Here is a 12,844-nt window from a genome sequence, read left to right as displayed (position 1 = left end):
TGAGGAACCGAACCTGTGCGTGCAATCAAAAAGTGGATTTGTTGCTGAAGAGGCAGTTCCTCAAGACCAAATTGAGCCGTTTGATTAGCACCAAATTCAACCTTTTAATTTTCTAAGAGGCCAATCCCTAAGGACCAAATATAGCTTTTTAAGTGGTTGCACAGTAGTCGATTGAAAAGGCTGGATATGGTGCTAAAGATTGACTCCCCAACCAGACTTGCACCAATTACTTTGACTGGCTGAGAGGTTGAGCCCTCAGCATTAAAAACAGCCTTTTGATTGGCCATAAGGAACCAATCCTTTGCAGCCATTCAAAAGGTTGGATTTGGTCCTAGGAAGTCAGGAATCTACCCATCTGATTGGCTGGGCATCACTGATCCCTCAGCACCAATTCCAGGCTTTTAATTGGTAGTAATGATTCATCCCCTCTGGTTTCTAAAATTGAAATTCCACCATGCAAACACTGGGCCAAAATGAGATGTGTTATGCATGAAGGCCTAAAGATATGCTAAGATTAAAACAAGCTTTATAAAAGAACTTTTGCGCAAACCCCTCCTTTAAAACCTTGAAAAACAGCAAACAGGCCATGTATTAAAAAAATACATGAAAAAAAACCTAACAAAAAAAACCCAGGATTTCTGATCGTTCATGTCGTTACCATTTTAACAGCAAAGTGAATCCAGAGCTCCATGTTCTCGGTTACACATTAATATCATTGGCGACTCATTTGGGGCTAATAATGAGAAGCATCATAATGTTTTAATGATGCCTCTTTGGACCCGTGCGGCTGGCTCCGGGAGGATTTAATGTCCTAATCAAAAATGAGCGCAAAGAGGGAAGCTTGAGGCTTCACACCTTCTTTTATTCTGCACTCCCATCACCAAATCTCTTTCTTTCTCCTTCCCTAATAAACTCTGAGTTCAAAGCCAACCACAGCAAGAGAGAAATAAAAGCCAGTGCTTCGGCTTAAGGAGAGCCTTGTCTACTCTTGGACTAACTGAACCTAACAGGAAGCCCTAGGCAGGAAGCTGGGAGATTTGGACGGCTACATAGTGATATGTCGGGCAAAGTTACAGCTCCTACATAGTCCACAGATATCCGGTATCCTGCAAAATCCTATCCTCATCTAAATCCCTTTTGGACCATAAGACTCCTAATCAGGTATAAGTTCATTAAGGGGTTCAAGTGTGGATAGGAGTTTGCATGTACACTAGACTTGTGGCTCTACGGTCTCCATCTTGAGTGGGCTTGCTGGAGACAGGCAGTCGCACCTACCCTTTCAGGTGCCAATCAGAACGGGCATAAGCCCAAAGGCAACAATAATGTATAATTGCAGCACCGTGTTCTCTGATTGTGATACAGTCATCTCTCCAATCAAAGCTCATGAATAAGAGATGGGAACAGAAAACATTAAAATTAAAAGTGCATTAAAAATGCAGCAGAGAAGAATAAAGTTATGACTTTTAGGCTCAGATAAAAGAGACTCATGCTTTACTCTTAATATATACCATATCTTTTTAATCAGAGTGTAAAGTAGTAGCATACGTGAGGTTAATTTGAGAGAGGGTTGATCGGTTCTACTATGGTGGTCTAGAAACCTGAAAACTCTTGTTGCAAATAGACATTCTGTCGATAACAAAGCAAAAACGAAAAATGATTTACAGACTGGTTCTTCCTACGTGGAGCACATGGCGCATGAAATATGCTGTATGTTTACATTAACAGTTTTTACTATAAATATTACAGAAGATGCTTAAGACGCCGGACGCCTTAACAGGGTGTTAATAGGACTTGACAGTTTCAGCTAGTTCGTAAAAACACTCTGCAAATAATCATGCTGCGGCATCTCACGTCTTTGTACCTGAGAAATCTAGAAAGCCGCCTTGCAAACTGTCTTCATCCCCGCGGCCCGTCTCCATCAGTGTGCTGAAGAGCGTTCCAATGGGGTCCAAAGGGTGTCCCACCCATCCCTCTAGATTAGTGATGGACGTCACCCCTTTATGAAGCAGATCTAGATAGAGAAAAAGATAAAATGGTTTGTTTTTGGATGGTACACAAAGAAACACTCTTTTTGACCTTATTTATGTAAGCAATGGCCTTCGAGCTCTGATCCAAACCCTAGAGAGCTCCCTATCTAGGCAACCTACTGTACATCACACGCATGTTCCCTAAGCAAATGCTGTTCCAAAAAGAAGGTAAGAAAACTGCACTGCTTTACATGGTACGTTGTAATTGCCAGCATCTTTCAACTATTCCAGAAAGCATTGCAACTTGAGATAATTTTATTCAGTAATGACAAGCATTGATAAAAAATAAAGTAAAAATGCACAATTTTACTCAATAATTGAGTGATTTATTGTGCTTATTAGGGTGAGTCATTATTAATATGAGTCATACTGTAGTTGATTCTTAAGTCACTGCAGATGACTAGAGAGAAATTATAAATATATGTAATTCAATAAAGAAACAAATACATAACACAGTGATAAAAATAGCACACAATCTACCAAAAGACAAAACCGTATCTAGAGTCTGACTATGTGAGGTGAACAATGGGAGACTGTGATTTCCTATAGCATCTGTCTCTTGTGGAAATCACAGCACTGGTGTTTTACATAAAGCCCAGAACCGGGCCATAGAACTGCCTCATTTGAATAATATGAATTATGCGTGGGCACTTTCACCACAACAAGCAGTCATTTGCATTTAAATGCAATTGACCTGAGCCCTGCTGGGCATGAGTGGACATTCAGCTCTAGTGAAGAGCAGTGCTGCATGAAACCGTTACCTGGCCATTAGATACTGAGACAGGGAGCACAGGAACACAGTACTGAAAAGATAATTGGGTAACAATGCTACCATTTTTTGGCCTTTTTGGCACTGTTAATGATACGGATGACAGAAAAAAGACGGAAAATTATAGAGAGAACATGTCAGACTTAAACTGCACATATACGACACAAGATCTGAAGCATCAAAGCATCTGCAAATCACTGTTTTAAATAAAAATGGATGATATCTGGCAACACAAGTGGCTGTTGGCAATGCAATGGGGGTCTGTCCAATCAAAAAAATTCACTTTTAGATGTTGTTTGAACACAAATGTGTGTTGGCAGTGTGTGTACACAACCACCCTATAAGGATAAAAATCCACCCGCTCCTTTTTTTATTTAATCCCCATAAATCATAAGCAGTGTCTCATAACGAGCCGGTCGCAGAATCCATAAGATGTGACATCACATTTTACAAGCCCCACCCACGACTGTTGATGGACACTGACGTAGTAGCAGTGCCCCTGCCCTGACTGAGCTGCACACAATCCGCCATGTTTATCTTCACGCTAGAGCATTTATAAGCAGCAATCAAGTAAAATATGTCTTTTTATTAAATCTACAGAAGCTGTTCAGTTCAGAGCAGTGAGTGATTTTCTGTTTTTATTTTGTTGTTTGGGTCATATTAACAGTGTCGACGCTGCTGTCACTTAATACATAGACTTAATAAAGACATTCAATACCTTTCCCAGACATAAACGACTTATGTGTGTTTTTAACATAACCTTGACAGTTTAAGCACAATAAGACATAGTACTCACATGCCATGTAACAGCTGATTTCTCTGCACGTGCTTCGGATGTGCACGCTCAGAAAACTGTATATCCGCAGTTTAAACTGATATGGCTTTAAAACGCATGAGTTCAGTGCAATAGACATGATAATCAAAATCAAACAGATGTTTTTTGGCAGAGTATCTGAGGTACAGCAGTTCGTTTGCATTTAAAGAGACCTGCACAAAAGTGTTTTGTGTTTCTGCTTCCATTCAAAACAAGCATTTTCAAAATTATATAATAAATGACCTGTGGGGTATTTGGAGCTGAAACGCCACAGACACATTCTGGGGACACCTGAGGTTTATATTACATCTTGTAAAAAGGGGCACAATAGGTGCCCTTTAAAATCTTTGAAATACTATGCAAATAAGCAGTGATGCAATGCATCAAATACCATTAATAACTCAGACATGGGCTGTCTTTCCCAAAAGCATTATGAGCTAAGTTGATCATAGAGCCCATTGGTGCTAATGCTTCTATGATCTACTTAGGCTTACAAACGTTTTTGGAAATGTAGCCATGGTTGTAGTCGAATGTTAGCAAGTTCGTCTGAGGCATTACATCATTCTATAAGATTTGTCTCCTCCCTTATATAAACGGTGCATGGGAAACAGTGCTGCCATTGCACTAATGTAAGATGAAATGATTATGCACTGCCGCAACTTATAAACAAACGCTTTCCCCTACCAAATGTTCATTTTTAGCGGCAAGAAACTAATTCGACCAGTTTTTAACTCACCTTTCTTGTGGTTTCGGAAGAGCTCCAGCTGTTTCTGCTGCTGCCGGCGCAGGGTGTTGACGATTGCGATGGCCAATCGCAGTGCTTCCCGTGGGTAACCGTGAGATCTCAGTGCATCTACCCTGGCGCAGGCCGTAGGGACGTGTTCTGTGACAGAAACCCCCGAAAAAAATTCTTTAACAAACCTCAGATGGGCACAATAGAAACATATTCACCCGCACGCAAAAGGCTAGCAGGACAGAAAATAAAAATGCCTTTCATTTTGTTAGAAACTCTTGTTCTCGTTCCCAATAAAGCCTCCATTCATTGCTTTTTTTCTTAAACTTGCTCTGCTTTTTTTCTTAACACTATAGACTGCGTAACACAAAGAGGCGAGTCAAACAAACGTCTTTTTCCAGCCGAGCCGCTCACCGTGCCACAGGGGCCAGCCGCGAGAGTCAAAGAGCGAATTTTCAGTGTTGTCATGGTAACAGTAGTTGGTGTAGAGGTCGTCGTTGATAATGTGCTGTAAGTGGCTGTCTTGCCAGTGGAGATCGCATGCCTCGATGGCTCGCGTGAAAACCGTCCGGTGGGGCCGGGTGCCCGAATCTGAGGACGAAGAAGAGGAGGAGGAGGAGGAGGAGGAGGAGGAGAGACAGGGAAAAGGGAAAGGAAATTGCTCTGTCATTCTCAATGCTAGCTCTGAGAGCGAGGCCCCTGGGGGCCTGTCAGTCAGGGGCAAACGGTAAAACCTTCGGAAATAAGTCCGTAGATTAGTGCAGCGAGCTGAACTGTCATTCACAGGTGGTGCAGATACCGACATGACCGCTGCAAGGTGGCTTTACATGGGCTGGGTGATCTAGCTATAATAAATTATTATATCAAGCCTTTTGACAATATTTAATATGCAAAAACTAAGTAAACTACGTGATGCAGAGACTTCTGTAAACATTTTTGAGTGATGAATCATTGAATCAGACAGTCAGTTCAAAAGTTTGGGGTCTTATATGCAGAAGTCAGTCTCTTCTGCTAACCAAGGCAGCATTTATTTGATAATAAAATACAGTAATATTGTGAAATATTTTTACAATTTAAAATAACTGCTTTCTATTTGAATATACTATAAAATGTAATTAATTCCTGTGATGCAAAGCTGAATTTTCAGCATCATTACTCCAGTCTTCAGTGTCACATGATCCTTCAGAAATCATTCTAATATGCTCAAGAAAAATTTCTTATTGTTATCAAAGCGGAAAACAGCTGTGCTGATACATATTTTCATGGAAATCTAGATACTTTTTTTTCAGTATTCTGTGATGAACAGAAAGTTCAAAATAACAGTATTTATATGGAATAGAAACATCATAAATGCCTTTACTGTCACTTTTGATCAATTTAATGCATCCTTGCTGAATAAACACATTAAATTATTTTAACAATAAATACAAATATTACTGACACCAAACTTTTGAACAGTCTATAAACAGCAAATGAAGCACACTGAGTTGATTAATTCATCAATTCATTGCTTTATCGTCAACAGAAACATATAATATATCATAAATATTTGCTATATCGCCCAGCCTTAGTGCATCCCAGACTAAAAACTCTAATTAAATCTATACAACCTCTGTGCCAACTAGTCTAGAGCCCATTCATGCCCAAAATACCCATGCCTTAGGAAAAGGGGAAGTCATTTCTTTGCAATTACCTGTCTGGAGCATGAATATTTATAACAAAACACATCATAAAATCTCTGCAGACGTTGTCGCCTCGGTATAAAAGACCTGACTAATCGAAAAGTTTCAATGGAGCTATTTCCCCCCCCGCCCCAACCCTCGCTTTCGCCCAGAGTTATGATTAGCACAGCAAGGACAAAAGCCAGGGAGGAAGTACTGAACCGCTGTTATTAGGGGCATTCCATTAGTCACACAAAGCCTAATAAAAGGGGCGCATGGAGGCACGGTTGATTAAAACACCCTGTTTCTGCCCCCACCACCATGACACTCTCACACACACACGCTTACCTTGGTTGCCGTGTGCACCCTGAGGCAAGGCATTGGTTAAATTGGGCAGCTCGTTGCCGTGGTTACCGTCCTCCAAGGGACACACGTCCACACTGTTCCACTTCTTGAGCTGCCTGAGCCAAGCGGCCTTCTGTTCCGGCTTACAGTGGGGGTTCAGCACAATACACATCCACAAGGCACCTGGGAAAGATGGGGAGCGTCAACACAAAGCAATATGAAGGGATGCTTGGCGGTTTCTTAAGAAATAGATGATGTAGGCCTCACCAAACAGCCTCCAAATCGGCCTGGGAGGTTCATATGGTACAAACAGACAGAGAGCTTCATTACGTCTGACAGACAAACAGATAAATAGGTCAGCTGACTGCTCGACTGAACGCCGTTACCTTTAACGCAGACAAACGACCTCAGAGAGCTCGTCAAATCATTTCCTTTATGCTCCGCTTTAAATTTGATGGTAATCATATAATCCTGAGTCACTAATGACAGCAATTTCTCAGAATCAGCTTCATGTATTTTTGCTCAGGCTTACTGAAGTTGACAAGGAATTGAATGCAATTCTTTTGATTGGATGAATAACCAGATATGATTTTTGGATCTATATTGTTGTGATGTAACTTTCTGCTCTGCGCACATTGAAAATGAAGATACAGAAGATACATATCTGTGTGTGAGATTAAATGTAATCTGGAACACATAAATAGATTATATTACATTAAAATACTCGTAATCAGACCACACAGTTACTTTTTGATTGATTACATGATTACATATTCACATGGTGAGGAATTCCTTAGCTTACTGCCGTTACTGTGGCAGCCAACAACAGCACAGCAACCCTCCGCACATTTTTATATGTAGTTATATTGAAAAAGTTTAAATTCAGTCTATCTTTTTTTACCCCGTTTTAACGGATTTCTATGGAACACGAGAGCACCCAAACAAGTTAGAATCCATCATGGCGCCGCTCATCGGTTATTCAGGAAAAAGGTCTATATATATATATATATATATATATAATTTAAATTGTAATTATAACATTTTTTCTCATCTTTTGACCAACGTTTCAGTAGATTTGGGAACTGACAGGAGAAAACCACTTCTAATTGGGCAAGCTGGCATTATTATTGGCTGATAATCTAAAAAAATTGGCCAAAAATCAGTCTAGAATAGCACAGTATCTACACAAATGGCTGCTGTCAATCTTGAGAAAGGCAATTGAGAAAAGCACTTTTGTTTATTGCAGTAATCTGTAATCTGATGACGAACAGTCCAGCTGATATGTTGGTTGCTCAAAAATGATGGCAGTGAGTGGAGTTTCTACTCTATAAATACACCAAATGCTCACAAACCCTGATTTAAAAAAGTAATAAAAATAAGTTAGATGACATCCATCCTGAAATACAGGCCTCTTTTAAGCCAAAGGTACAAAGAAGTTGAGCATAAAGCTCCGGATCGATACACGTACGTCCCTCACAGGGCAAAGCTGCAGAACGTCACCGCCGAGCAGCCGCAACCCATGAGGTTCATTTCGCCTCTAATTCATCCCATTGGCTGCATTAGGCAGTGATGTATGGAGCCTGACGCGAGCGCCGTGCCATACGGATTGTGTATGATGGTTTAATCACTCCCAGAGTGCTCCGCAATGACATACTGAGAATACCTGCAAGAGCCAGCTGAGAGAACGAGAGCTAGAGATGGAGGAGGGGCGAAGGAGAAAACAACGAGATAGGGGGAGAAATGAAGCGAGCGGGAGAGACAAATGTATGATGGCAGGAGAGGAATTAGATAGCGGCAAGAGAAAAGAGTGGAAGACAAAGGAGGAGAGAGAGAAGGAAAGCAGGAGGGAGAGATGTGAGGAAATCTGGAGGAGCACGGGAGGCTCGTGGGGGGATGGGACCGAGTCTCGGCTCTTTGTTTGGGCATGAAGGACAACAGACGTGGAAGAGATGAGAAAACATGCACCACGGAACATGCAAACACAGGATGCAGCGGCGTATCAGAAAAATGCAAATCTCAGAGACTTTAATGCCTCTACGCCAGGAGAAGGTTAGAGGCAGGAGTCAGGGTGCAAATATAATAATCAAAGTATAAGAAATGTAATACACTGTATTATAATAATAAATTATAACATAATATTAGGTGCAAAGGTTTTGCTGCAAAATACCACTACTATAAATATAATAATAATAATAAATATGATATAGCTCCTTTTTTGTGCTGGGAAATAAAATGATAAAAATTTTATAATAACAATAATAATAATAATAATAATAATTATTATTATTATTATTATTATAATAACAGCCAAAAATTAATATAATAATATAATATAATATAATATAATATAATATAATATAATATAATATAATATAATATAATATAATATAATACTTGAATGCCTCTAAGACAGGAATAGGGTTAGAAATCAATAAAGTATTACAGAAAACCAGATTTTCATGAATTTATGATACTTAATTTAAACTAAAACTCTCAATAAAATAAGACATCAAATTCGATGTCCTTACAAACAACATCTGATTTGTGATAAGTCCGATATGTGAGTGAATGATTCTTATGAGTCGATTCTTTTGAATGACTCGTGGCTCCAGTTAAAGATACACATCTGGAGTTCTATTCTAATAAATGCTACTAAAACAGCGCTGAGACTTGCTAAATGAACTGTGTCTACATCAGGCAAAAAAAAGTTATTCACCCATTTTCCAGTTGCCCGTAACTAGGTGGCATCTTCTACACTTCCACTGTAGGGAACTTCAAGTCGACACGGTTGCTTACAGCATAAACATGCATTATACTGTAATGGAAACTGTAGTGGAAACGAGAACTGGCCAATTTCTTATGGTTACCGTTCCTAGACAGGCGCTAACGGATCTGCAACAAACAAGACAGTAAATACCACAAACAACGGCAAATAAGACATAATAAAACACTTCAAAGTGGTTGTTATGGCTAAACCAAAGCTAAACTCATCGTCACATCGTCCTGTCCAGTATCTCTTGCAAACCACTGATTGAAAGCAAAAAATGGTTACAGCAACTGCAATTCATTACAACAAGATCAGAATAAGTGAGGTGTGACGCCAGGGAGGGGAGAACGCTACATGCTAATCAAGAAGCCGCTGGCTATTTAGCCCGCCATTGTCTTAAACTTGCTGGCTATACGGCTTTGTGTTTGGACAATGTGAAAGATTAGCGCTCGCTAGTGTAATTATGTCAGCTGAGAGAAGTCGTGGCCTAATTTCCAGCCTCCTCCGTCATACGTAACCTAGATGAAAAGGAGTCGCTTTCAGCACACAGGCCCCTGTGCCCAGATTAATTAAAACAATATTGAGCTTTGCTGAATAAATTCATCCACACACGCACACAATCACGCACACACAGCCCTCCCCCTTCGCTCTGACCGCGTCTTTCACGGGCCTAATTTGAGCTTTCACTCCAAATCTCATCCCTGCTGTCAGCACGCCTGTCTCAAGACCAAAGCATCCCATGGTTCCACTCTCTCGGAAACACACATGCATAAACACAGCAAATGCTCAAGCAATATAGGCTTTTCAATGGGATTGACATGGACAAGGGCGACCAAAATAATCATAACGATAATAATAAAACATCATAATATAATACAATATAATGTGTAATATAATATAATATAATATAATATAATATAATATAATATAATATAATATAATATAATATAATATAATATAATATAATATAATATAATATAATATAATATAATATAATATAATATAATATAATATAATATAATATAATATAATATAATAATATACGGATGTGAAGGTTTTTGGGAAATAATAATATAGAATATATAATAAAATGTGAAATAATATCAAAAACAATAATCATCATAGTTAATACATAATATTTCAGAATATACTAGAAATAATAATAATAATGATAATAAAAGAAATAATCTTCAACTTCAATGTATATAATATAATACAATACAATATGGGTGCTAAAGTTTGCTGGGGAATCATCATATATATTATTTTATAACATATGGGAAATAAGAAAGAGAAGAAATAATAATCTTCAATATATAATATAAGTAAGGGATAATGCACGGCTAGCTGTGCAGTAAACGATTTTAATGCACAAAGTGGGCCAAGAACCACCCGACGCAAAGTGCATTAAAATTGTTTAATGCACAACTAGCCATGCATTATCTTTTGCATGTATATTTACATAATATAATTAATATAATATAATATAATTAATTTAATATAATTAATATAATTAATATAATTAATATAATTAATATAATTAATATAATTAATATAATTAATATAATTAATATAATTAATATAATATAATATAATATAATATAATATAATAGACTAGTGCTAAGGTTTTTGCTGGGAAATAATTTATAATATATTATTGAAAATAATATTAGGAAATCATCATCATCATCATCATCATCATCATCAATATTTTATAATATATGTGAAATAAAGACAAAAAAAATAATCATCTTCAATGTAATATATATATATAATAATATAACATCAGATTTTTGTGAACTGATAATGCTTGGTTCTTGAATGTCTACACATTCTTCTATAATGCTCAGTAAAATAAGACGTCAATGTCGATGTCTTAACTGGTTGCTCACAACTAAGCCTGTCGCACTAATCAATATATCGACTCATTGCACAATATATGTACATGACCTCAATAAATTTTGGTGAATGTCACCAAGTTTTTTGCATTCCACTCGCACCTGTGTCTTTTGCAGCTTCTCGTACACAAGTCATGAGGTGCTAGTTCAAATTTAAAAAGTGCTTCTACAAAAAAAAAAAGACAGTTTAATCTGCAGATATGGCCTTGTTTCGGGATCTGTGGCTTTGTGCATACGGACATCCGACTGCTAAGTAGTGATTGTAAATTAAGGGTGCACACTATTGCTGAAAAACACAAAGAAAAGAAGGTCAGGGAAAAATCTGTGTGCATTTTTCTTTTTTCTACTTGTTACTTTGCACTTTTTGTGAGAAAATGCTTATTTACTATTTATTCAAGTTTTTTTTTAAAGTATCTAATATTTTGATACTTCATTTCAGTGCTCTAAATATTCCTAAGAATCGAGCGTTTGTTGTCATTTGAAAGTGTGTAGGCCTTCTTTTATTATTATGCTGTTATATTATGATTATATGTGATCCTGGACCACAAAACCAGTCATAAGGGTCGATTTTTTGAAAGATAAATGAATAAATAAGCTTTCCATTGATGTATGGTTTGTTAGGATAGGACAGTATTTGGCCGAAAATCTGGAATCTGAGGGTGCAAAAAAATCTAAATATTGAGAAAAATCACCTTTAAAGTTGTCCAAATGAAGTTCTTAGCAATGCATATTACTAAGCAAAAATTAAGTTTTAATATATATACGGTAGGAAATCGACAAAATATATTAATGGAGCATGATCTTTACTTAATATCCGAATGTTTTTGGCATAAAAGAAAAATGGATCATTTTGACCCATGCATTGTATTGTCGGCTATTACTACAAATATACCTGTGCTGCTGTTTTTGTGCTCCAGGGTGGCATAAAATGGTCTTAAAATGAGCATCTATCATCGCAATTATCATCGCACAACAAAAAGTTGTTATCGTGACAGGCCTACACAACAACAAACAAACGACATCCACACAACTAGTATAGCGTGATTGGAGAGGATCAGTCATTATGAGAGCATGAACACTGCGACTGCTCGAGCAGTATGGGTTTTTTATGGGGCCGACGGCGAGCAGGGCGACTGCCACTAGCTGCACCAAACGTAATTGTGAAAATAATGAATAAAAGCGATCCGAGACCTGCCTGATGCAAGCGTGCCTTTGTTCCCCCAACAAAAGCGACCCGCTCGCAGCAGAGGGAGCGAGAGACGGATGAAGGAAGCGGCGGAGTGAAGGATGCTGGGAGGGGCGAGCATATAAATCTGGGCTGTAATCTCCCTCTCGCACTCGCTGGCAGCCGTCTCCTCCGCTCCTCATCCTCAGCCTACCTGACCGCTGGTGTCAGATTAAGTGTCCGGGATTTAATGAAACGGTCGTCGCATTATCGCGCCTGTCAGGGAGGAAGAGGAGGGGGCAGCCTTCATAACGAAGGCTTCTCCAATTACACCAGGGCTTAGAGGGCCTGACAGGCGTAATGATTCATCTGAGAGAGGGAGAGAGGGAAGATGTGCCCCTCCGATCTCGCTCGCCTCCTCTTTTTAATGAACAGGGCCCCTCCACGGGTTCTTCAGGGGTGTATCGAGCTCTCAAAATGGCGGAGCTCGCCCGGAAGAGACACCTCCAGCGTTTATCTGGATCGAGTCTCAGCCTCGGTCAACACGTCCACGGAATGTTCGCCAAAAACACAAAAATAAAATCATGAGAGCATAACAAAGCTCCAAACAGTTCGCCTTACTTAACAACTCAAAGGAACCAGGATGCAAATGCAAAATAATAAAA

The 12,844-nt window shown here is 38.7% G+C and overlaps 1 protein-coding gene across 1 annotated transcript in view; it reads right to left on the bottom strand.

Annotated features, from left to right (window-relative positions):
• Positions 1 to 12,844, bottom strand: part of zswim6 (zinc finger, SWIM-type containing 6) — a 77,163-nt gene that overhangs the window by 15,151 nt on the left and 49,168 nt on the right. Inside the window, exons 5-8 of the mRNA XM_058788985.1 lie at positions 6,353 to 6,532; positions 4,758 to 4,934; positions 4,347 to 4,493; positions 1,862 to 2,011 (exon numbers count right to left, since the gene is read on the bottom strand). Of these exons, the coding sequence (XP_058644968.1) occupies positions 1,862 to 2,011; positions 4,347 to 4,493; positions 4,758 to 4,934; positions 6,353 to 6,532 (654 nt within the window). The remainder of the gene's footprint in view (positions 1 to 1,861; positions 2,012 to 4,346; positions 4,494 to 4,757; positions 4,935 to 6,352; positions 6,533 to 12,844) is intronic.

Source organism: Onychostoma macrolepis, chromosome 10, assembly GCF_012432095.1.
Source record: "Onychostoma macrolepis isolate SWU-2019 chromosome 10, ASM1243209v1, whole genome shotgun sequence".
Classification (NCBI taxonomy): Eukaryota; Metazoa; Chordata; class Actinopteri; order Cypriniformes; family Cyprinidae; genus Onychostoma; species Onychostoma macrolepis.
This window is presented reverse-complemented; position numbering and strand designations above follow the sequence as displayed.